At 40.1% G+C, this 26,397-nt stretch overlaps 1 protein-coding gene and 1 long non-coding RNA gene across 4 annotated transcripts in view; one reads left to right on the forward strand and one right to left on the reverse strand.

Moving 5' to 3' along the window:
- The window catches only part of LOC133475734 (ral guanine nucleotide dissociation stimulator-like), a 52,080-nt gene extending 25,747 nt beyond the window's left edge, over positions 1–26,333 (forward strand). For 2 of the 3 annotated variants that reach the window (XM_061769060.1, XM_061769059.1), the window contains exons 2-18: positions 7,646–7,950; positions 8,551–8,625; positions 9,700–9,893; positions 10,191–10,315; positions 11,352–11,567; positions 12,831–12,934; positions 13,017–13,101; positions 14,297–14,374; positions 14,465–14,551; positions 14,808–14,840; positions 16,558–16,679; positions 16,762–16,857; positions 17,828–18,053; positions 18,176–18,250; positions 20,456–20,734; positions 20,908–21,022; positions 22,495–26,333. In XM_061769060.1, the coding sequence (XP_061625044.1) occupies positions 7,646–7,950; positions 8,551–8,625; positions 9,700–9,893; positions 10,191–10,315; positions 11,352–11,567; positions 12,831–12,934; positions 13,017–13,101; positions 14,297–14,374; positions 14,465–14,551; positions 14,808–14,840; positions 16,558–16,679; positions 16,762–16,857; positions 17,828–18,053; positions 18,176–18,250; positions 20,456–20,734; positions 20,908–21,022; positions 22,495–22,670 (2,391 nt within the window). In that variant the 3' untranslated portion in view covers positions 22,671–26,333. Of the gene's footprint in view, positions 1–872; positions 1,440–7,645; positions 7,951–8,550; positions 8,626–9,699; positions 9,894–10,190; positions 10,316–11,351; positions 11,568–12,830; positions 12,935–13,016; positions 13,102–14,296; positions 14,375–14,464; positions 14,552–14,807; positions 14,841–16,557; positions 16,680–16,761; positions 16,858–17,827; positions 18,054–18,175; positions 18,251–20,455; positions 20,735–20,907; positions 21,023–22,494 lie in introns of those variants that run through there. The other variant, XM_061769058.1, reaches the window with a different exon arrangement.
- On the reverse strand, positions 11,632–14,382 carry LOC133475841 (uncharacterized). The gene is made up of 3 exons (XR_009787939.1): positions 14,243–14,382; positions 12,992–13,147; positions 11,632–12,905 (listed from the first exon to the last, which is right to left on the reverse strand). It is a non-coding gene; the product is annotated as an uncharacterized LOC133475841 (long non-coding RNA).
- Positions 26,334–26,397: the final 64 nt, after the last annotated feature.

Genomic DNA, 26,397 nt, shown 5'->3' on the forward strand with positions numbered 1-26,397 from the left:
AATAATGAAATACGATCGAGTCCATTTGTTTATCACAAAATAAACTTGATTTCATTCGATTATTTTAAACTTAACGAGATGACATACAGTACAAAAATGTGGTATAATTGAACTACTTGACGGAACTAAAATATGTTTTACGTGCAATGATTCCTGTGGCTAGGCTTAAATACCATTGACTTTCTCCGATGGCATTTAAGGCACCGTGCCGCTGTGGGCGTGGCTTAGTAAACCACTAGACTGAGTCATAGGGCTTGAACCAACTCGGCGACTACTTGACACGTCGACTTTAGCACTGTGCAATGAGACTTTAACACAGATACAAATTAAGTCATACAATATTGTATTCAGGCACCTTTTGGGACATCCATCCATACATTTTATGTTCCGCCTATCCTCACTTGGGTCGCGGGCGTGCTGGAGCCTATCCCAGCTATCTTCGGGCGAGAGGCTGGGTACACCCTGAACTGGTCGCCAGCCAATCGCAGGGCACGTATAAACAAACAAGGATTTGCACTCACATTCACACCTACGGGCAATTTAGAGTCTTCAATCAACCTACCACGCATGTTTTTGGGATGTGGGAGGAAACCGGAGTACTGGGAGAGTTAAACATAATTAGGTTTCTTTAAAAAAAAAAAAATTCTTCACCCTTTTGTTGACGCAATGCCTGAAGTAGCTTTTATTTTGGTATTACTTGAAAAGTAAAAGTACCCATTCATGAAGGTGGTACAAAATTTTGGTATCATTTTAAATCATTTCAATAAAAAAAGCACAAAAAAACCCCCATAAAAATAGAATACTGCCCTGTCAGAGGCTTTATTCATTTTCAATAAATGAGAAGTTTTGAATTGTTAACAAATATTAATACCTAAAGTAGCATTTAAAAAAAAATTTATTATTTCAAAGTGGTGAAGCTGGTTTAAACGTGGCACCATTTTTATTTAACTAACACTTCAACATAAGGAATACCCTTCTACTATTCTTGTTGCTAGGCTAGACTTTAGTAAAAGTTGCGACAATGTTTGTCATCTCCGACGGTAGCGAAGGCATCGCGCAGCTGTGGGCGTGGCTTAGTAAATCCCCAGTCTGAGTCACGATTCCAATAAACGCATCATCATTATCAAAATCATTACCACCATCACCGTCGTCTGTAGAAGAAAACGTCCGCTGCTCGGTAGCTTCCAGGTAGACATCGCGAGCAACAAAGGCGCCGATATGTGGCTTCCTCCGCGGTGACGGCCGCCCTCTCTGTCGGCCTCTGCGGGGCTCCCATGGTGCGCTTCGGCGTCGTCGAGCCGAATCCGGCCGAGATGTTCGAGTCGTCTTGGCGGGCGCGGAACGTGTGGAACGGGGTTAAGCTGGAGGTGTCCGACGGCGGCGGGCCGGTCGTGCTGCACAGTTTCACGCAGCTGGACCCGGACCTGCCTCTGCTGGAGGTGAGGCCCAGTGCTGAGTAGTATGGGATATGGGGTGGTGGATGGTACCGGTTCGTTTGTTGTGAGTAGACTCCTTACTGGATACTTATTAGGGACTCCCCACCCCCCCAATGATGTCCGAGTGGATACAGTCAATCAAAACTGCTGCAAACAATATGAATATTACCGTACATATAGAATAATAAACAATAATTTCATATTATTCATTCATACAACAGCAATGATACAAATGCATATTTTTATTTTTTTTAATGATCAATAATAATAATAGTAACTAATAATTATGGTAATGACAACAACACTAATCATAATAGTAGTAATAATAATTGAAGTAAAATACACACACCTTTTTGGACTTTTTATATGCCAAGTCATGCCAAGTGTCAAAATATATTTCTGATTAGTAGTAGTACTATATTTTATTTATCAGCACCTTTTTGGGAGTTCAAGGCCACTGTACAACATTCTAAAAACAGTTTTTCTATGATTATTGTTAATCATAGTAATGAGGGCAATTTGAGGGTAATTGAGGTCACCATGTAAAGTGTAAAATCATAAGTTTATGATAATAGTAATATAAATATAAATACGGTAATATATATTTTTGGGGGCGGAACGGCGGACGACTGGTTAGCGCATCTGCCTCACAGTTCTGGGGACCGGGGTTCATATCACAGTCTCGCCTGTGTGGAGTTTGCATGTTCTCCCCGTGGCTGCGTGGGGTTTCTCCGGGTACTCCGGTTTCCTCCCACATCCCAAAAACATGCATGGTAGGTTAATTGAAGACTAGAAATTGCTCGTAGGTGTGAATGTGAGTGCGAATGGTTGTTTGTTTATACATGCCCTACAATTGACTGGCGACCAGTTCAGGGTGTACCCCGCCTCTCCAGCACGCCCGCGACCCGAGTGAGGATAAGCGGTACAGAAAATGGATGGATGGATATATATATTTTATTTACAGGTACCTTTCTGGGCTCTCAAGGCCACCATATTAAGGTAAACATGGAAAAAATATCAGATACAGATAAATAGTAAAATGTATAAAATAAAAAGTATATATTATACATTAGTATTAAATGTGCAAACATTATTTAAGGTGCAATACACACTCTGAAGTCATCTATAAATAGTTGCTAAATAAATATGCCAATCTAAACAGATGTAAACACAATAACAGTTTAATAAAGGTCAACATTCTTATCTTGTTCGTTAGAATTTGATTATGTGAAATATAGAATACTGTGTGCCAAAACAGAAATTAAGCTAATGCTGTCAGTTCACCTTCAAGGCTTATTTATACTCGCGCGGGCTGCGACCGCGCTGACGTCACTGCGGCTATCCCGCACGCAGTTTGCCTTTATACTCGAGCGCAACACACACGCGCAGTTTTGAAAATGTACTGCAGTTCTCCTCCAAGTCGGGGGTGTCGCTACAGCTGGTATTGGCTAGGACGCCACTGGGTGTTGTTTCCTCTGCATTTTTTGGTCATTTCCACTAGCCGTTTTTACTTTACTTTCCGGAACAAGGAACGAAGCAACAACAATGGTGGAACAGTGTCTGCTAGAACAAATTGACCTAGATAACCAAATGATACGTTTAATTATGCTGGAAAATCGATCAAGAAGGCGGCGGCGTAGATGGTATGTAGAACCAAGGGGAACGCTGACTACGTCATCACATCATGTGACTAAAACGCACCAATCACGAGAGACGATCTCCGCGGCATTCTACGCGCAGCAACAATTTTTGCAGTGTGCACGCCAAGTGACGCAGAGGGGCCGCGCGGCCCAATGTGTCGGTCACGTGATGCAATGCGGGCGCTGTCGGTCGTGGGAGTATAAAGAGGCCTTAAGTGCTGCGAACCAACTGAAGTTTAGTTGTCACAAAATGGAGGTCACCCGACAGAAGTGAGACTGACGCATGGTCAGCATGCGTGTTGTGTGACAAATGAGTTTTTCCTCCGCATAACGCTGCCCTAAATATTTAGCATGTTTTTATTCCTAATGTTTAGCATGTTTTTGTTGTTAGCTCACACGTGTTGTTGAATGCCACACAACAGCTTAGCCGTATCTAAAGTAGCCTATTGGGATGATTGTAACATGTAGCAGTGGTCGCAGTCCAGTCCATTCACATAATGTAAATGGTATGGCATCTGTCCATTCACGGACATATGTCTACCTATTCACATACACACATGTTGTCAGTTAATTTATTGTACATAGGCATCTGTCTCTTGAGTCCCTTCACCCACAAAAATAGACTCTATTCATGAGTGCTGGGACTCGGCCCCTAAAACTCCAATTATTAGCGAATCACAATCGAATTGTTACGCCATATACTTTCCCAAAAATAATAGCCCAACAAATGTAAAATGCAAATGTATAATTTTTTTGGGGGGGAAAACTACTACTACTAGCTATTGAGCCGGTAAGAGTATGCTGGCACGTTTTGACTGACGTGTTTTAGCTGCTGCGCATCCTGACTGAAAGGTTTTTCAATGAAGTTTAAAGTGGCTTACTTTAACCAGGATCCCTCACCGTACCTTGGACACAGGTAGAATCCTGGCCAGGTCAGTTTTGTGCTCGTCGCCAGTGCCATAAATCCTTGCGAACTGGACCAAGCTGCGCCATTCCAGCTAGCCTGCTGCTACTTAGCCTCCTGGTTACCTAGCCGCTCTAGCTTCACCCTGTATTGGATGAACTTTCTCTCATCTGCTGCAATGCCTCGGTCGCCTTCTTCAGCGATGGCTCCTTTTCGGCTTCCATTGTGGAACTTCCATCTTATCCGTCCAGCTCATTGGAGAGCTAAGCTAAACGCAAGCCTATCTATTTATTTATTAATTTTTTATTTAATTATTTTTTTTTTTTAACAAACTTTATGGCGATCCCTGTGAAGCTACAATGCGTACATGTGCTGAAGCGATGCACAGGAAGTCAAAATGGAGGTGGAAGTAAACCAAAGCATTGCAGCTCTTGTCAGAATAAAATAAATACGTTGATTAGTTTTTATTCAAATGTGAAAATGATGATTCGGGATTAGTTTTTTAAATTTGATTCGCTATTCAATCCGAACCCCCACCGATTTGTTCGTAGCATTACTATTCACTAGGCTTTACAAGATCAGGATTTTTGGCCCGATCACCGATCAGCAAGTTTAAAAAACGATAACCCATCACCGATCCGATCACAAGATGGGGCAACGTGTCTATTTACATGACTTGTTCATTTATTGTATATACTTGTGTACTGTATACTGAGTACTGTATCTTCAAAATTATTCTCTAGCATTTTAGACAAAAGTTAAAACGTCAATGACCTTTCGGGGGCATTCAAGGATTGGCCACTGACATAAATTTAGGTGAAATCAACATTACAACATGACAGAAATAATGGGTGCTAACTTACTGTAATTAAATTACTTTATTGCAAGTCAATTACTTTAATAAATACTGTTAATGACATGCTTACTCTAACTACTCCCTGCTATATGGACGGGTGTTGTCCAGAGTTTGCATCCATTTGACTTTTCCTTTGCTTTGTTGTTGTTTTTCCCCAATGCTGCGTTGCTTGAACGCGGCATGCTCCTCCTTGTGTACATTCTTCAGGTGCCTGGTCAAATTTGTTGTATTGAAGCATTTAGATGACGTTCCCCACAATGTATTTCAGTTGTGAAGAGACTGCAAATAACTTGTTGTTTGTCTGAGACACCACAAAATAGTCCCACACTGACGATGTGTTTTTATCACCGACAAGATTGAAAAAACTTTATTGGCTGTCAGATAGTTACAGTACTGCGCCACAAGACACGTGACAAGGCTAAAAATAAACTAGCTTTTGGATTCATACGCGGCGAAGACTCTGAGTTAAATGTCTTGTGCAGAGCCGATCGATGATGTCATTGACCGGATCGGCAAATTATGACATGAAGGCCGATCAGCACAAAATGCGAATTATCGGCCGATACTGATCAAACCGATCAGATCGGCGTAAAGTCTACCATTCACATAATGTTTGTCCCTTCACATACACTGTCTCTCTATTCACATATACGCATAACGTCTGTCCATTCTCATACACATGACGTATTGGTGTACATATTTTAAATATCTGTCCATTCACATACAGAGTGGTCTTCCCTCTGTCTGACCTCCTCACCTTCAATAATCTCGCCCTCCCCCTAACACACACACGGATTACGTAAGTGTGAAGCCGTTGAGGTGGAGGGTTTTCCTACTCAATGGTCGCCATTCTTTTTTTCTTGGCGTCCTGCTGTGCATCACTTGACACTGAGTGGGAGTGGTCAAACTGACGGTGGGGTTTGGGGAAGAGATCACAAGACCCACCACGGATCCTCTTACTGATCCTCACACTAAAGCCAAACACCATCCATTCACATACAAACACACAATGAAAATGTAAGTCAGTCCATTCACATACTCTCATAATGAATGATTCATTAAAATTAGTAAAATAAAGTTGCATTTAATAATGAACTTTAATTGTATTGAAGTTGTGATCATACAATATAATGTAATATTTTTTCAAGAACAAAAAGTAGTACACTGAGAACAAAAGTCACAATCTCACAAAATAACATTTTTCCAACAACAAAAGGTCTTAATCTTATCAGAATAAAGTCATAAATTTGTAATTCTCCAAGAAAAAAAGTCACTCTTTAAAAAATATTTTTTTCGAGAGCAAAACATCATAATCTTACTAGAACAAAGTCATAATCTTGGAAATAATGGCTGTATGAATCTTAAGAGAATATATTTTTCGAGACCAAAAATTCATAGTCTTACAAGAAAAAAGTTATAAATATATTTTTTTTTTTACAAGAACAAAACGTTGTCGTCTTATGAGAATAAAGTCTTGCCACAATAATGACTATATGAATGTTATGTGAATGTATTTTTTTTCGAGAACAAAGTATCCGTAATTTATGAGAATTAAGTTAACATCTCATAAGAGAAAAACGTATTGTAATCTTATGAGAAATTTTTTTTTAAAGAGACCAAGTCATTATCTAATGAGAAATTTTTTTTCAAGAATAAAACGGTAAAAGAGTTTTTTAATCTTAAAATGTGATCTTCGTAGTTTTGTAAAGCATGAAGTCCCAGTTTTAAGAACTCGATGTCCTTTCCTTTGATCTGTGCTACAATGGGCACTCTTTGTGGATAATTTGCAATCTTCTTTGCTTCTTAAGAAAAAAAAAAAAAAAAAAAAGAACATTTTTGCGCTTTCTGCTGCATTAGTTGACGCCTCCAAAAAGGCTGCAGGCTCATTGATATCTTATCTATCTTCTTCTACTTCAGTCAATGATTGATGAACTGCGTGTGTGCAGTGGCGGTCCTAGCCAAGGGCACTGTGTGCTAGAGCCCTCTTGGCTCTTAACTATTGTTTAAGCGGGTCCCATTCAATCACTTCAAAACTGGCTTACGGCGTTCATTTTACGGCGAACATTTTGGCAACAGTGACCGCAAGCTCTGCTATTTAATCCACAGCATTATATAGTTTTGTTGTAAAACACAGCACATGTATGGTTTTATGTACTGTATTTGCATGGCTTTGCGGCTGCTGCCCAGCTGGGTCGCTCGCTCCAAACCTACAAATGCATTTCCAAGCAGTGTGTGAAAACTTACGTTTGTGACGTCATCCGCCACGAAATGGGTCCGAACACAGAAACGATTCTGGTTCTGAAAATGCTTAGGAATTTGTCCAAAAATAATTTTAAGTCATGTATTCCTCAACTCGTCTGAGTTTGGCAGGTGATGCAAAGCTTTGCACATGATGCAGCCGTGTTGTCACTGTTGCCAGTTTTCCTGAGATGAGTGGGCTTGTAGCAACCACAAAACGGGCAGGTACTTATAATTACTAACTGTACATCACAAACGCACATGAATCTGATCAAGTTGTTTTGGAAGCCTTATGCCTTTTAGAGTCTTTTGCATTCAAACGACAAACCGCATACATGTCAAACATAAACCAAGTCAGACTTATCACAATCATCTTTATTTGCCAAGTATGTCAAAAACACACAAGGAATTTGTCTCATTTTGACCTATGTCATGCAAAAAAAAACAGTAGAATAATTTTGATGCAAGGGATGTTTAAACGCCTGCGACCCTTGTGAGGATGAGCGGTACAGAAAATGGATGGATGGGGACCTTTAAACTTCTTGTTTTTTTTTTTTTTTTACCGCCTTAGAGCTCGACGCAGGAGATTGGTGAGGAGGTTGAGGATGACGCCATCTTCACCATCACGCTGCGTAAGGTGCAGCTGCACCACTCATCCAGCAAGGGGCAGCGTTGGCTGGGCGTGGAGACGGACACCGCCCTCAGCCTGTACGAGACTTGCAAGGTGCGAACCATCAAGGCGGGGACCCTCGAGAGGCTGGTCGAATACATGGTCACGGCCTTTAGGGGAAAAGACTCCACCTACGTCACCATCTTCCTGTGCACTTACCGATCCTTTGCCACCGCCAAGCAGGTGCTCGACCTGCTTCTCAACAGGTAATGATGGAGACCTCAAACCCTCATTTGAAACCCTAACTCTTGTTTAAAACGCCATATTGAAACTGTAATCCTGTCTTGAAACCCTCCAACCCTAAATTGAAACTCAAACCTAGGTTTAAAATCCTACTTTGAAATCCTAATTTTGTCTTGAAACCGTATCCCATATTTGAAACCCTAACCCAGGCTTTAAACCCATATTTTAAACCATAACTTGGAACGCTAATCTTGGCTAGAAACCCTTATTTGAAACCAACACTTGTTTCAAATCGTAATGTGAAACCCTAACACTCGTTTCAAACCCTAATTTGAAACCTTAATTTCAATCCGTAATCCGGTTTTGAAGCCCTCACTTGAAACGGTAAACTCGCTTCAAATTCTAATTTGAAACCATAACATTGTCTTCACACCCCGATTTGAAATCCGTAACCCTTGTTTAAATCCACAACACTGACTTGAAAGCCATTTTAAAACCATTACTTTGACTTTTATCCCTACTAAACCATAAACTTTGTTTAAAACCCTACCTAATATATTTTTTTCCCCATAGATCTTTGGTGTTTTTCTGTGTATTAATTTCTGTTGCGTAATTCCTGTCAGGTACGCCAGGCTTCAGAATGTTCCGGCAGCGGCGGCGCATCGCGTCTGCCAGGACGACTGCACCGAGCTCAGAAAGTGAGATGACGCACAGCTGTGACCTTCATCTGCAGTCTGTTTTTGTTGATTTGGAAATATCAGCGCATTATTTCGGATAGCATTCGTTAGGCTTATAAGCATTTAGCGTCAGGCCTATCTTGCAACTTGACTACATCCATTTAAAACGCCAACAGAGGCCACAGATAACTGGCAAATAGTTGAAATTGCACACATGAAAGACATGGTAGCGTTGCTAGCCTTGAGCTTTGGTTATTTTTTGTTTTTGAACTCACCGAGGCCTCAGGAACAATGACAAATACAGTTGAAATAGCTAAGTACTTAAAAGAGATTCTAACGTTAGCATTTTAGCGTCACGCTGTTCTTTCTTGTAAATTCTCCAAATACAATATAAACTCTGAGAGGTCTCAAAAACATTGCCAAAGAGAGTTTACAGTAAATAGTATATTAGAGCACCATGTTAGCATAGTTATCCTTGTTAGCATTAAACAAATTTTGTAAATTCCAAAACTAATTTTAAACTCTCACTGAGACCAAAAACACATTGTCAAATCGGTGAAATAATGTTACAATTTTAGCATAGCTAGCCTTTTTAACATCGCGCTGATCTTTTCTTGTATACATTCATTTTGAGACCACAGTAAGATCCATCCATCCATTTTCTACACTGCTTATCCTCACTAGGGTCGCTATGCTGGAGCCTATCCCAGCGATCTTCGGGCGAGAGGTGGGGTACACCCTAAACTGTTCGCCAACCAATCGCAGGGCACATATAAACAAACAACTATTCGCACTCACATTCACACCTATGGGCAATTTAGAGTCTTCAATTAACCTACAATGCATGGTTTTGGGATGTGGGAGGAAACCGGAGTACGCGGAGAAAACCCACACAGACACTGGGAGAACATGCAAACTGCACACAGGCGAGGCCGGATTTGAACCCGGGTCCTCAGAACTGTGAGGCTGTGCTAACCAGTTGTCCACTGTGCCCCCCCCCCCCCCCGCCCCCCCCAACAGTAACATATGTGTCAAATACAGTTGAAATAGCGTACATGATGCTAACTTGTTGGCATGTGCCGATGTGTTGTGTAGCACGGTGTCGTCCATCTTGGGTGCATGGCTGGACCAGTACTCGGAGGACTTCTGGACTCCTCCGGGGTACGACTGCCTCCACCAGCTTTTGTCCTACCTCCACCTTCACTTCCCCGGTTCTGACCTAGAACGTCGCGCTCGCAACCTGCTGGCGCATTTCCACAGACGGCAGCAGTGCGAACCCGAGACCGACGGTAAGAAAGTGTGGATGCCAGAGGGGGATTTAGGGTGAGGTTGAAGGAGGTTGATGTAAGTGTTTCTTATTACTAAATGGTGTTTTGTCATTGGTTTGAAGGCTTAATTAAACTCAAATTGAGCAACTTACACACGCCTCTCGAATTGCATCCCTACCACTGGCCTAACGCCCTAACCCATATGTCTGACTACAATTTGAAAGCTAAACTCTCTTGAAACCATAGTTCGAAACCTTAACCTTGTTTTGAAATCCACACCATTGCTTCAAGCATTACTTCTCCATCTTGTGTTGTCAGGCGAACACTTGGGCTGCCCTTTCGCCACGCAGGAGGAGAGCGGCTTTGAGGACGAGCTGCCCACCTTCAGCTTCCTGTCTTTTGACCCCATCATGGTGGCCGAGCAGTTCACACTCATGGACGCGGTAAGCATAACAACATAATGACATAAAAATAACAGAAAGAATGACAACATAAAGCATAACAATAAATAATAAAGTTGTGCTAAACAAAAAGGAAGTCATAATCTTTATAAGAACGAAGAAGGATTTTGTTGGAATAAAATGTTGCAATCTTACAAGAATAAAGTCGTATTTAAAACAAAAAAGTTGTAACCTTTACAAGAACACAGAAGCATTGTGTCGGGTAAAACGTTGCAATATACAAGAATAAAGTTGTATTTTTTTTAAAGAAATAAAGTTGTAATCACAACAAGAATAGAATTGTTTTTCAAAAACGTTTTAATCTTTACAAGAACAAGCACATATTTTGTAAGGATATTAAGTCGCAATCTATAACTATAAAGTCGTATTTAAAACAAAAAAGTTGTAACCTTTACAAGAACACAGAAGCATTTTGTCGGGATAAAAAGTTGCAATATACAAGAATAAAGTTTTTAAGAAAAAAAGTTGCAATCAGAACAAGAACAAACATTTTTTCAAAAAAAGTCTGAATCTTTACAAGAACAAGCACATATTTTGTAGGGATATTAAGTCGTATTAAAAATAAGCAAAAAAACTTAATCTCGACAAGAACAAATGTGCCTTTTGTGAAGATAAAAAAGACGCAACCTGAGGAGAATGAAGTTGTATTTTTCCAAGATAAGTTGTAATATCCATTAAAGTTGATCTTAATAACGGTCAAGAAAGTGGGTGAATTTCAAGAATAGAAATTTATTCTGGAAAAGGCGCCTTTTATTCGCTCAAAAAATGACTATATTCTCTCCTCAAAAATATGCCTTGTGTTCACTTTGTTCATGCATCACAATCATTTCAGACCTTGTAATTGGCCCAAAATTAAGGTGGGGAGGAATCATTGGTTTAGTGCAGTTTGTTTTATTGGCCCCTTGTCAAAATAAGTAGACATGCCCTTTTGAAAACTGACACAGCACATAAATGCTCCCAAGTTTATCCTGTTGTCTTGACACAATATAATATAATTTCTGTGTGCGGTTGTGTGCAGGACCTGTTCAAGAAGGTGGTCCCGTACCACTGCCTGGGGGGCATCTGGTCCCAGCGTGACAAGAAGGGCAAAGAGCACTTGGCGCCCACTATCCGCGCCACAGTGGCCCAGTTCAACTCTGTCACCAACTGCGTGATCAGCACCAGCCTCAGCAACACGGCGCTCAAACACAACCAGAGGGCCAGGCTGCTGGAGAGGTGGATCGACGTGGCCCGGGTCAGAACACCTTCTGGCTTCACTGGCTTCAAAAACACTAATAAACTCATTTGAAAACCTAATTTGAAACCATAATACAGCCTTGAAAACCTAACCGCAGGCATAAAACCCTTCTTTGAAACACTAAGCCTTGTTTACAACCCTACCACAGGGTTGAAACTCTAACTTGAAATCCAGACTTGAAACTCTTGCACTGGCTTGAAACCTTAAACTGATACCCTAACCCTGCTTTAAAACCCAAATCCATGTTAAAAACCTCAATTTGCAACCCTAACCCATGATTAAGACAATATATTTAAACCTGTTTGAAACCCTAACGCAGACTCGTAACCTTAAGCCCTTGTTTGAAACCATAATTTGAAACCGTAACCCAGGTTTGAAACCTGAACTTGAAACCCCAACACTGCCTAGAAACCCTAACCCTGGGTTTTAACCCAAATTTAAAACCCTAACCCTGACTTGAAACCCTAATTGGAAACCCAAACCCTTGTTTAAAACCCTAACACAGGCTTGAAAGCCTAATTTGAAGTGCAAACCATTGTTTAAAACCCTAGCACGGGCTTGAAAGTTAAAACCCTAATTGGAAACCCAAACCCTTGTTTAAAACCCTAACACAGGCTTGAAAGCCTAATTTGAAGTCCAAACCATTGTTAGCACAGGCTTGAAAGTTAAAACCCTAATTTGAAACCTGAATGCCACTACAACTTTGAAACAGGCTTGAAACCCTTAATCTAAAACCCAAACCCTTTTTAAAAACCCTAACCTGGGATTGAAACACTAACCCAGGCTTTAAACCCTAATTCAAAACCCTAAACGCTGGCTTGGAAACCTAAACCTTGCCTGACCACCTTAATTAGAAACCTTCACCCTTGTTTGAAATACTAATTTCAAACCTTAACCCTTGTTTGAAACCCTAACCCGGGATTCAAACTCTATTTTTAAACCCCAACACTGGCTAGGAACCCTAACCCTTGTTTGAAACCCAACTTGAAACCCTAAACTTGGCTTGAAACCCTACTTTAAAACCATAACAATTGTTTGAAAACCTAACCTAAACTTGGAATTCTTACCTAAGCTTCAAACCCTATCCCTAATTTCAAACCCTAACCCCTGTTCAAAATCCTATTTGAAAACCTTGCCTAACTTTAACCTAGCCTTCAAACCATAATTCAAAATCCTAACCCATATTTAAAGTGTTGCGTTGGTGTGCGAGCACTTTGCTGAGATTTGAATTAACGCCGTCATCCTCCGTGTTGCCTTCAGGAGTGTCGTATCCTGAAGAACTTCTCATCCTTGCGAGCCATCCTCTCCGCCCTGCAGTGCAACGCCGTCCACCGCCTGAAGAGGACATGGGAGGAAGTGTCTCGGTCTGTTCTGAAACCCCTTCCCCCACATGAACATAATGGTTCAGTCAGAGTACATACTTTTAAACCCGTTGTGTAATCACAGGGAGAGTTTCCGGACTTTCCGCGAGCTTTCCGAGATCTTCTCAGATGACAACAACTACTCGCTCAGCCGGGAGCTGCTGGTGAAGGTGAGGTTCCCTGCAGCATCAAACCCGCGCCCCTCGGGTGGCAGGACTAAAAAAAAAAATAAATACATTTAGCATTGAGTTTGTGTGCGAGGGAAACCCCTATGATGTGAACATGACATGTTGGAAGACCCCTCTGACGGGCGTAGATAAGAACCCGAGTGTCGGGGAACACCCTGCGGCCACGCCCAGCTCTATCAGCCACCAGCAGGCCACGCTGGCCTCCTGTTGCATTGTGGGTTACGTGCCTGTTATATTACGATGTATGGCGCTTTACTATGCAGTACAATGGCATATTACTAGGGCCGCATTGATACCACTTTTTCAAACCAAGCACAAGTACCTATATTTGATAATGCCATTCAATCTTGAAATGTTGATGAAAATGTGTTTGTTATTCAAAATTGTTCAGAAATACAAATCATGTCTTGAACATGGCATAGATTTCACTCAAATATTAACAACCTGTCATTACTGACATTTTAACATCCAACTGCATATTTTCTTTGTGCAGCCTTGCCACACATTTGACACACAAGGCATTCCAGTTATGTGGTGTGTCATTCTGAAGAATAGGGGGGATTATGTAGAACAAGTACATAGAATAGATAAAAGATGAAGAAGAAATAAGAGACAAAGAAGAACATAGTCTTTTGGAAAGTATACTGTATGTCAGGCTGGTAATGTGGTATTGGTGTAGTAGTACCAGAGCATATTTTTCAAGTGTGAGTACAGACTCATAATATCGATACAGATATCCTACATATTACTACTAAATTCATGGTGCATGACATGGTGACAGGATGATGGTACCGTAGTATGCGGAACAATAGCACAGATCTATGCAGGGATGAAGGTACAGGGCATTACTATGTGGAATAATATATTTAACAGTACCACATGACTGTACGGAATAATGGTGGCTGTTCAAAATGTTAGGCGGAATTATGGTAAATGACTAACCGGAATGATATTTGGAATGATGGTCTGTGACTAGGTGGAACTATATGAGAAATAATTACACATTAATATGCAGAATTATGGTGCATTAGTGTGCAGAATGTTGGTACATTGGTATGCGGAATGATATAGCATTGCTTTGGTGTATAATGGTATGTTACTATGCGGAACATTGTTACCTTACCATGTATGCGGACAATGCGAAATGATCCGTTTGTGTGATGATGTGGTTCCTCAGGAGGGAACGTCCAAGTTCGCAACACTGGAGATGAATCCCAAAAGAGCTCAGAGGAGACACCAGCAGCAGAGAGACCTGGTTGGTACACAACAGCACCATCTAGTGGCACCACTCCAAACTGACTCTTCAATACAAAGTGATGGTCTGTGCGCGTGTGTGTGTGTTCAGGGAGTGATGCAGGGCACTATTCCTTACTTGGGCACCTTCCTGACAGACCTGGTTATGATGGACACAGCCATGAAGGACTACACCGAGGTCAGTACATCTGTAAAGCTGATTACACTGTTACTAGTCGTAAAATATTTTGGGGAAATTATTAAATGTATACAAAATATTATGCCATAAAATGCATTTTCATTACACAACACACACTGCAGACATGGTAACTGTAAAACTGATGTCGACAGTGCTCTTTTAATTGTCATAATTTATTTGTAGAAGTAGTATCTCTAAAGCTGGTGTTTACTTTGTCATTTTAATGATGAAAGATTGTTGCTTTTGTGTGTTATAGGGTGGTCTGATCAACTTTGAGAAGAGAAGAAAGGTACGTGCAGTTAGCGCTTAGATTAGTTTAGGGTGACTCATGCGTTAATGTGTTTTTATGTTTTCTTAATGTGGTGATGACGTTTAAATTATTTATTGACATTTTACATTTTTTATTATGTTGTAGAGTTGATGATTTTTTTTAATGTGATTTCAACTTGTTTTTGTTTTGTACGTAATTTTAACGGGTGTTGATGTGTATGTGTTTTTGTATGTGTTTTTTAAATGCGTGCATTACGTGCTTGTGTTTTTTTTTTACATTTATTTTATGTAGGGTTGGGCATCGTTTGAGCGATTCCGGTTCCAAATGTTTCTCGATTCAGATTCTTTTAGGGAGCTGGGTCAAAAAGGTTTGCATGGTTTAAATAAAGGGTGTCCAAATTAGGAACATCCATTTTCTTAGCAGCCCGCAGCATAGACAAAAATGAACATTTGACTCGAAGTTCTTCATAACCAGAATCAAAATCAAACCTATGAACTAAAAGGCAATGTGTGTGGAACTAACCCAATTGACTTAATATTGATTAATTAATGTTTCAGCTAAAAGTTAAATATTTGAATCAATATTGTATATAATATAATCAATATAAATTGTTAAAATAGTTATTTTAACTATTTTATTTTTGTTTCACTCAGCCAGTTGACTTCACTATAAAAATAAAATAGTTATTTTAACAATGCTATATAGCTGTCCCTGTATTCTGTTTCATCACGTCAAATGGTTTATATGTGCAAGTTTTAACTTGACTTCTTGTTTTAAGCTTGTAGCCTTTTATTTCGAAGGTTACACACCGAAACTCAGCATTTTGGCACAAAAAGTAACTTTAAACGGCACCGGTGATTGTTTTTGATTTGATTAGATTTTTTTAATGGATGGAAATGGATGCTATAAAACGCTGATTCCTTTCCCTACCCACCGATGAGGCACAAGGTTAGTGTTTGTGATACTGTAAGACGTTTTTGTGAATTTTGTCCCAATTCATTGTGATGTAAAGTTGCTACAGTGAAGTTTTAGCCCAATGTTGAGCTTTGTTTAATTATTATTATTATTTTTTTTTTTTCATCGGCGCTTACGTTGGTTTGAAGACTAAAATAAACGCTAAAAACCAAGCAACCGTTTACCTTGTTAGCTGTCTCAATGTTGGCATAGATGTGTTATATTGTTTTACTCACCCAGTTGACTGACAGTTGACTTCACTGAAGCTCCGCGCAGGGTTGGTTGAGGCTCGGAGTGCGTCAGACGCTACACATCGGGAAAAACTCCTTTGCACAATATAGTCTTATTCCAAGTGTTGCACTGAGGCGACTGGTCATTCATTTTAACAAAGTTAAGACACACTTTTGTCTGCTTCCGTTGGGCACAAGCACGTCATCATGCCTGTTCTTCTTCGTTGGTTTACGCCGCTTCTTCGTTGCTTTTTGCGACTTCTTCTTTCCGGCTGGAGGACTAGGCTTTGAAACTGTGAACCGAAGTTTTTTAAAATTGAACGGTTCTGGAAGAACCGGAATGTTAATCCCGGTTCCAATCGGTTCTCTATTCTCGATGCCCAACCCTAATTTTATGTGGTGTTGATGTTGTTTTGTTAGTTTTTATGTAATTTTAAAAGGTATTGAGTTTTTTTTTAAAAACATGGTTTTAACGTTGCTTTTATGTGATTTTTACATGGTGATATGTTTTTTTAATGTTTTATTTTTTCATGGTTTTTCTGTGTTTTCAGGAGTTCGAAGTGATTGCGCAGATCAAACTGTTGCAGCTAGCGTCCAACAACTACAGCTTCACACAGGACGCACACTTCCGCGAGTGGTTCGCTTCCACCGAGAAACTCAGCGAGGCCGAGAGGTAACTGGACGCCGTCGTTCGTGTTGCATTCTAGCACCCGTCGGAGCGTTGAGTGACGTTGATGTCCTCCCTTTTCCTGCAGCTACCAGCTGTCGTGCGACATCGAGCCGCTCTCTGAGTCGGCTAGCAACACGCTGCGAGCCAAGAAGAATGGAGGCATCATGAAGCGATGGAGCGAGTGAGTGAGCGCCATTAGCTTAGCATCGGATTGTTTACACACATGGAGAGGCTGAAAGACGTGTTTATTGGTCAACTTCAGGTGGAGCAACTGCACTCGTACTTTGGGGAATCTTGCCAGGGTGTGGAATTAGAATTTCAAGCCAGGGTAGGGGGGGGCATTAGACAAGAGTTAGGGTTTCATATTAGGGTCTAAAGCTACAGTTAGGCTTTCAAAATTGGGCTTTCAAGAATGTGTTAGGGCTTCAAACTAGTGTTTGAAACCACAATTATGATTTTGAATTAGAGTTTAAAGACTGGGTTAGGGTTTCATAATAGGGTTTGAATCCAAAGGCTTTCAAATTTAGGCTCTGAGACATGGTTAGGGTTTCAAAAAAGAATTATGGTTTTAAATTAGTGTTTCAAGCCAAAGTTAAGGTTTCAAATTAGGGTTTCAAATTAAGGTTAAGTGAAACAAGAATTATGGGTTCAAATTGCTGTTTGAAACCAAAATTGTTTTAAATTACGGTTCAAGACAGGGATTGGGTTTCATCAAGGGTTAAGGTTTTAAATTGGTGTTTCAAACAAAGACTAGGGTTTCAAATTAGGATTTGCAGCAAATGTTAGCAAATTTCATGCCTGGGTTAATGTTACAAATTAAGGATTCAAGTCAGGGTTAGGGTTTCAAAGTTGGGTAACAAGCCAGAGTAAGGCTTTTGATTTCAGGAATGAAGCCAAGTTTGGGTTTCAAAGTAAGTTTCCAAGCCAGGGTTGGGGTTTGAAATTGGGGCTTGAAATGAACTACCTGGCCTGGAATGGTACTTATTTAGTGGACTTTTTAAGGAACTATCTCGGGCCACTATTTTAATACCCTTACATGGGGTAATAAATGATGAATCACCATATAGCGATTTTTAGATACGAACTATATAGAAAGTGTATAGGTAGTGATTCTGAACGCAGCCCTGATGTTGCGTCTCTTGTGCGTCCAGTCGTCAGTTGGCAGAGGGTTCCTCCAGTTGCTCAGCGGCCGGAAGTGGCAGCGCCGTGGGTTCGCATTCAAAGTCCTTCGACCACGCCCACTTCCGACCGTACCAAGGCGGCGGAGGGGACAGCGGCGACGCTCTAAGCGTCACCTCCGTCAGCTCCAGCGGCTCCGACCTGGAGGACGTCAACGCCAGCTTCCTCTCGGACTCGCCCGAGGGACACGAGAGGAAGGTGAGCAGAGTTGTTAATCACAACGATTGACAGCCCCTGCAGTACTTGACAATTTATTATTATTATTTTTTTAAATTTAACTTATTAGACTGATTATAGTGATAGTTTGTTTTTTGGTTTAGACGTCAACGCCTTCGGTGAAACTTTCTGTTTCGGCGCTGGGGAGAGACGCTCCGGCTGCAGACACAACCTCTACGGTACAGCTCACTTTTACTTCCACCTTAAGACATTTGACTTCCTCTTTAAAAGACGACACTATGGCCCTCTTTGGATTCTTGTTTTTGCTTAGGAACTTTCATGTCCTTTCCTATCTGAGCAAGATGATCTGGAAGTACTTGGAGGATAGGTTGTTCAGATTCTAAAAATGCTTAGGAAAGGTGCCTCAATGCAACCTTTAAGCCATCTTTAGCAAAGGCTACTCCTGAGCAACCTTGATGAAAGGAAAGGAGATGCAGTATATTACCCACAATCCTTTACGGCAGCAATATTTAAAGCCACGGATGAAGGTTACAGACAACGCAAAGACGCTTGAAAGTTTCACTCTAGAGACTTAAAAAAATAAAAATAAATAATAATAATACAAAAAATTATTTTAAAGGGGACATATTTTGCCAAACCAACCTTTTGTAGTATTTGGGATGTAATATTGTCTCTATGGTGCCTCAGTAAACATGTGAAATCTGAATTAAAGTTGTCCACGCAGTCCTAAATTCCAGACGTTTTTCTACCGAGAGGACTGAAATCAGTTCATTCGAATTTCTCGACCTTATCTACGTCACTAGGTAAGATCTCCGCCTTCCCTTTCCGCTCCTGAGCCAGCGTGCTCTCACAAGTGGGTAGTGAAATTGACACTTTTATACTAAGTCCATGTTAGAGCGACACTCTATGGAGGACTAAATAGCCAAAATACGGGACCTTTAACTTAAAAATAAAATAAAATAAATAAGCACTTAACAGTATACATCAACAAGCGTGCAATAAGAATACGGTCTTAAAGAGCAGTAGCAATGTGAACATAAACATTTGTAAGACTAACATTACTATCCATACAGAAAAAAACAGCTGCAAACACAAAATATTATAAAATACAGAAACATGTGAGGGATAAAACTGAGCCAGAGAGCAAAAGCACAGAATAAAGAAAAAAAGTAAGTTAGAGTCTTTAGTCATTAATACTCGCCGTTGCACTGCACGTGATGTCGGTAAGAGAAAGTGGAATGGAAATTATTTGAAACAATGCTGGAAAGGAAGCACCTTTTCATCTATCCTTGGCCCAATGATGTATTTAAATAAAGATTAAGGAAAGGTTACAGGTGGCATAATGGTTAGGAGATTTAACTTTCCGAAAGGGCCCAATTTCTCCAGACTATTTTAGTACACTCACTTCGGCCTTAAACATTCCACTGCCTCCGTAAAACGTTTTACTTTTAGATAGATTACAGCATTTCGCCACAACATTTTACACTTCCACCTTAATACATTGGACTTCCTCCTTAAAACATTTTACTTTCACATCCTCCTTGAAAGTCGGCACCATTTCTACAGGTTTTTTTACTTTCACCTTCACTTTTTCCTTTCAACATTTCACTTCCACCTTTAAAAATGGCACTATTTCTGTAGTACATTTTACCCTCACTTCCTCCTTAAAAAAATGTGACTTCCTCCCTAAAAGACAATTATACATTCACTTCCACTTTCAGACTATTTGACTTTGACTTTCACCTTAAAAGATTTTGCTTCAAATTCCTCCTTAAAACACAGTCGTGTCTACAATGTTTTCCTTTCACTTACACCTTGAAAGAAAATTTTACTTTCACTTCTTCCTTAAACGTTGACCCCACTTTTTTTTCACTTCCTCAAAACTATGCTGTGATATATATATATATATATATATATATATATTTTTTTTTTATTTTTTATTTACTTCCTCTTTAAAAGTTGACAGGGACTTTCCTTTACTTCCTCCTTAAAACTTGTTACTTTCAGTTCCTCCTTAAAACACAACTACAACAACTACAGGTACGATACATACATTACTGTTATTCCTTAAATCATTTGATGTTCACTTTTGCCTTTAAAGATGAAAATTTCACTTCTTTTAAAATATTAGATCAGTCACTTTCACTTACTCCTTAAAACTTTACTTTAATTATCTACTTAAAATATTTAAAATTCACTTCCTCCTTAAAACATTTGACTTTTACTTGCTCCTTAAAAAATTTGACTTTTACTTGCTCCTTAAAACTTTACTTTGTCCCTTCTTAAAACATTTTATATTCAGCTCCTTAAAATATTTTATTTACATGTCCATCTTAAAACTTATCTCCACTTTCCACTTATATAATATTGACATTTTTATTGAATGCTTTCTATTTCTTTCTGATGTAATTTGTGCATTGCAGTTCTGGGAGTGCACGTCACTGTCGTCTCTGGACACGTCCGGCATGGGCTCCAGCTCGGGCTCGGCGTCGGGCTCCAGCACGGCGTCGTCGTCGTCTGTGTCGTCGTCCGCGGCGCTGTCGCTGTCCCTGTCGGCATCGCGCTCGCACAAACGCTCGGTGTCGGCCGTGTCCAACTACTCAACGCTGTCACTGCCCCTCTACAACCAGCAGGTGGACGACTGCTGCATCATACGCGTCAGCCTCGACGTCGAGAACGGAAACATGTACAAGAGCATCCTGGTAAATAGACACCCCTAATATAGTATAGTTACCTCATATTTCATGTCTATACACATCTTATATACCATATTTACATCATTCTTGTCATTTATGATCGCTAGTGTACGTATTTAATGGTCTATATATATTTACATTCACGCCTTTTGACGACCATGCGTTTGTCCTTCACGCAGGTAACCAGTCAGGACAAAACGCCCGCCGTCATCCGCAAGGCGATGATCAAACACAATCTGGAGAGGGAGAAGACAGAAGACTACGAGCTAGTGCAGAAGATTGCAGAAGACAAAGGTACTAAGTAACAACTACCTTAACGACTACCATGAAAACTTCCTAAACAACTTCATTAATAAGTACCTTAAGAACCACCTTAACAACTATCTTGACAGTTATCTTAACAGCTATCTTAGCAACAATCTTAACAGCTACCTTAATTATTTTAACCACCACCTTAACAACTACTTTTAAGAACTACTTTAACAATTATCTTAACAATTTTCCTTGACTATTTTAACAACCAACTTGACATCCAGTTAACGACCTTGACAACTTCCTTAAAACTAGCTTAACTCTTTTGACAACCCACATGACAGTTACCTTAAAAACTATTTTAACAACCACCTTGAGAACTACCTTAACAACTATTTTGACAGCTTGACAATTACTGTGAGAACTATCTTAACAACCCCCTTGAGAACTACCATAACTACCTTAACTATTTTGTCAGTCAGCTTGACAATTACCTTAAGAACTATGTTACCAACTGCCTTGACAACCACCTTCACAACTATTACAATAGCTATATTAACAAGTTTTGAAAACCAGCTTGACAATAACCTAGAGAAATTATCTTAACACCTACCTTGACAACTTCCTTAACAACTTCCTTTATAACTATCTTAACAGCGTTTGACGTCATCATGCATCAAGCCTGCTGATGTGCCAATGGCCACGTGGGAGGTGGAAAATACCTTTGTAAAGCCGCAGTATCAAAACTAAACACTAGGTTGCATCAGAGCCTAAATACTTAAACACAATATCGGAGTTAGGCTTTAAAACTTATAAATCTCAAGATTAAAAACTAATTTATGGCTGTTCTAAAACACATCCCTACTTTTTTGGGGGGGAAATGCGCATTATACATGAAAATATATGGTAATTCATTTCCGTTTACCGGTTTCTGTATGGCTGTCTAGTATGGTATATGACATTATTTTCCTCTATAAGCGCGTACTAATTTGCCTGCTATTTTCTCTTCAAAGTTGCCTACTCTCCGCTAAAACCCGGTTCCAGCCAGACCAGTTTGACAAGCGTACTGTACCACCCAATCACTTATTTTCTTTTGCGATGTCATGTGATAGCTTAGCGATTAGCATGTTGTTCCCGTTTGTCTCTTGTCACATCCTACCCCCGTCCTTCGTGAATCGTGATGATAACGATACTTAACTAAAAGTGTAGCTTATTCGCTGTCATGGAAGCGATAATTAGTGACTTATGCTGCGCTGACAACGGATGTGAAGCACACGGTCGCCTCCGCTGCTGAGCATCGTTTTTAGCCCTGTTAGCTGTAGCGCTTAGGTAGCTGGGGCAGCGCTAAATAGCATGCAACAAGCATTCAACCCCCGAACAGCGAAAAGCAGCAAGATTGTTCTCAGCTCTGTGCTGTTTTAGACATCTTGCCCGCTTAACCCAACGCAGACACACGACACAAGTTTTCGCTCTAGTAGCAGTTTTCTGATGGTATCCCGTTTCTCTTTGTTTAGAGCTTCGCATCCCCGACAACGCCAACGTCTTCTACGCCATGAACTCCAGTGCCAACTACGACTTTGTGCTGAAGAAGCGCGGGCCGGTGCGGCCCATGCGTGCTAAGACGGTGGCCAGCTCCACGCTGCCCCGGATGAAGCAGAAAGGACTGAAGATAGCGAAAGGGATTTTCTGAGGGTGGGAGAGCGGGCGAGAGAGAGAGCGCCACCTGGAGCATTTTAGCACTTAGTTTGGCTTCTGGAAGCCGTTTCTGGGCCAAGTCACTTACTTGTTTACATCAGGCAGCCAGGAAAGTGGTCGCACTTTGGATTTTTTTACAGCATCCTGGCCTATATTGTTGACACATGGTCAAACAGACGTCCCGTGGGCAAGATCTGGATGTTCCGGATGGATTTTTTTACAGCATCCTGGCAATGGTCTGGATGCCTATCGTGTTGGCACATGGGTAGGATCTGGATGTTCCTAATGGTCATTGAGTTGACACATGATCAAAACAGTCGTCGTCCCGTGGGCATGTTCCGGAAGTGCCGGATGGATTATTCTTTTTTTTTTTTTTTTTTTTTTTTTTTTTTTTTTTTTTTTAATAAACGGCATCCTGGCGATGTTCTGGATGCCCATCGTTTTTACACGAGGTCAGACGTTGTGCCATGGGTAGGATTGGGATGTTTCCGGTGCCCACAGCGTTGACACATAGTCAAACAGACCTTGTCCCGTGGGTCGGATCCGGATGTACCGGATACCCAGTTTTGACACGTGGTCAAACTGACCATGAGTCAAATGACACTTGATTGAATGGGCCAACAACATGTATATACGTCAGGTGTGCTGTGTATTTTTTTGCTTTGTATATAATTTTGTGTTGTTGTTTTTTTTGTTTTTGTTTTCTGCTTTGACGATGGTGCTGCTGATGATCTTTTATTCAAGAGGTCACATGATTTCACTCGTCGCCATGTTTGGAAACTCTTTGAAGAATTTAATGACCACATTGACGGTTTTTGACTGGGAATCTTTGACCACTAGTAGGCGTCAGCCGTCAATTGTAGTTACGATAATGCTGTCTTTTTTTGTTGTTGTTGTTGTCTTTTTCTGTCTTTTACTGATGACTTTGCACTTAATTAATGAAGAAAGGCTCAGTGCTCAACATAAATGACTTCAGCTTTTCATAAAAAAAATTTCATCAACATTGGAATAATTTTCACAATTTTGATGATGATCACACTCAAAGAAGTATTAGAGCCATACTGGAAAAAAAATCATACAGTATTATAAAAATAAAGTTGGAAAACAGCTGAGGACGTATCTACATGATATTTAATGTTCCAGAAAAAAAGTATGGCTTTAATCTCGTAAGATTCTTTTCTTGAAAAAAATATTACTTTAAGTCTCATAAAATTACGGTAGGTAAGAATATGAATTAATTCTCTAAAACATATTACCAAGTTTTCTTTCGGAAAAAATATAGCAATGGTCGTTTTTTTTCAAAACATTCTTTATTGTAAGGTTTTGACTTCCGCCACCCCCCAAAAAATCTGACTTGTTTGTCCTAAGATTAAGACTTTATTCTTGAAATAATTTGAATTATTTGCTCCCAAAAATAAGATTATTATTATTTATTTAATTTTTTTTTGGAAATTGCAACTATCAAAATAAAACCTTTTTTTCCTGAAAAGAAAAGCCTTTTACCAGTTGATGTGAAGTTGTTTCTGCTGAGCACTGTATGTAAAGGTTTACCTTTCGAAATGATGAAGTTGAAATATTGGGATAGGATGTGGACACACTGGAGGAAACGACGCGGTTGAGTTTTTCCAACTTCTCACAAAGGAAACACTATCGGAATGGACCTGAGGCTGACGTTGGCTGCAAAGCATAATGGGAAGTGTAGGAAACGCACCTGTGGAGAGAAAATGGCCTGACCACCACAAGGTTGTCACTGCCACAAAACTAAATGTTTGACTGATGCCACTGCCACCATTTTTTGCCTTTTTTTGTTTTTGTTTTGCTTTTATTTGGGACACGCAAAAAGTCCAAATGGTGATGGAGTCACTGTGGGCTTCATGTCGAGCACTGTGATCAACAACAACAAAAAGTGTCCTGGTGGATGCAGTGAGCAGGGACAAGTTGCCAAACAAGTGATTTGCCTTTTAAGCTGGGAACAAACTTTTGGATTTAAATTTTTTTTTTTTTTTTTTTTAATTATTATTATTTTTTTTTACTTTTGAACAAAGTTGTGACTTTACACGCTGATGTACTACTTCATCCTGGACAAACAGCTTACAACCTTTTACACAACTGCAGCACTGAGAAGCTTGGCCTCCTTTGACGCACTGCGGCAACTACATCATCACAAGACAGACTTGACTTTACATGCCACATGTTAATTTAAGGGTCACAACACTTGACATGACAAGCAGGTCATGACATTTTACATTACATCACTTGATGTGTCACAACACTTAAAATGATACTTGACGACGCTTGAGATGACAATTGATGTCAGTTGACGTTACATCACTTGACAGGTCACTTTGTGTCACTTGACACTTTTCATGTTCAGTCTCTTAAATGAAATTTGACATGACGCAGCCATTTGACATAACACTTTACATGTTGTCTCTTGACATGTCATTGGACTTAAAACTTGGTTACATGCTACATCACTTGACATGACCCTTGAAACGTCACTTGACAACACATTACATGACATTTCACATTACACTTTACATGTTAAATGACACCTTATAATACTTCACTTGACGTCACAACACTTTACATGACACTTGACGACGCTTGACATGACTGTGTGACACACTACATGTTATATCACTTGACATGTAACAAGTGACACAACTTTATGTAACACTTGATATGCCACTTGACATTACACTTTCCATGTTACGTCACATGTCACATCATATGTAACACTGTCAGATGGCATGGCAGTTGTTATTTGTGTGTCACTTGACATGACACTTGATGTGTCACAAGGTCAACACTTGATGGCACTTGTACTACATGTTAGGACACTTGACATTTTCATCAATTGACATAAACACTTGACATGTCACTTGATATTTTACTTGTGCTCATGATGTGATTTCTGACATGCCACTTGACACGGTTTGGCACTTAATGTGACATCTGACTGCCTTCTGACATATTGCATCACTTGACATTACACTTCACATCACGTCAAGTGTCACTTAACATGATTTTTCTAATTTTCAGAAAGTTGCGATTGAACAAACTTGTTGTGGTTTTATTAATTTTTGAGTTTGGTGTAATTTTTTTCACGTTTGGCCAAACAGCTGCCATTTTCTTTTCACACGTGCAGCAGGATAGAAGCACATTTTGCTTTAGCGCACTGCAGGAATTCCATGCTTTCCCCTATGAGAGTCATCCCTCAATTCCAATAAGACTTTTGTGTGTGTGGGCGCGTCTGTGCGTGCGTGTGTGTGTCATGTGTCTGTTACCAGACAAAGAAAAGGTAAATTCTGTAGTTGTCTGTGTTGCCGCGTTGACATGACTTTCCTGTGGTGCTTTGAGCATGTGTGTGTCCGTGTGTGTTGTGTTAATGTTTGTTGCCCACCGCTGTGCTTGGATGCTATTCTTTCCCCCATTTGAACTGAAGACTGACAAACTTTTTCTAAGTCTCTTCTTTAATACTTCCTCCTCCCAGAAACACACACAGAAACGATGTAGAATACAAAAAGTGCCCCCGCCAATGTTTATTTATTGATTTGTATATACAGCTTTTTTTTGCATTGTACATTCCCTCCTCTCTTGGTTATAGATTAATATATTAATGTATATATGAATAAACATACCGTTTGTAAAAGAATACACTGTCTTGTCTCTTTTGTCCCTTTTCGTGAAGTTTTTCAGTTTAAAATCAATCAATCAAT

The sequence above is a fragment of the Phyllopteryx taeniolatus genome, chromosome 3 (genome assembly GCF_024500385.1).
Source record: "Phyllopteryx taeniolatus isolate TA_2022b chromosome 3, UOR_Ptae_1.2, whole genome shotgun sequence".
In the NCBI taxonomy this organism is placed as follows: Eukaryota; Metazoa; Chordata; class Actinopteri; order Syngnathiformes; family Syngnathidae; genus Phyllopteryx; species Phyllopteryx taeniolatus.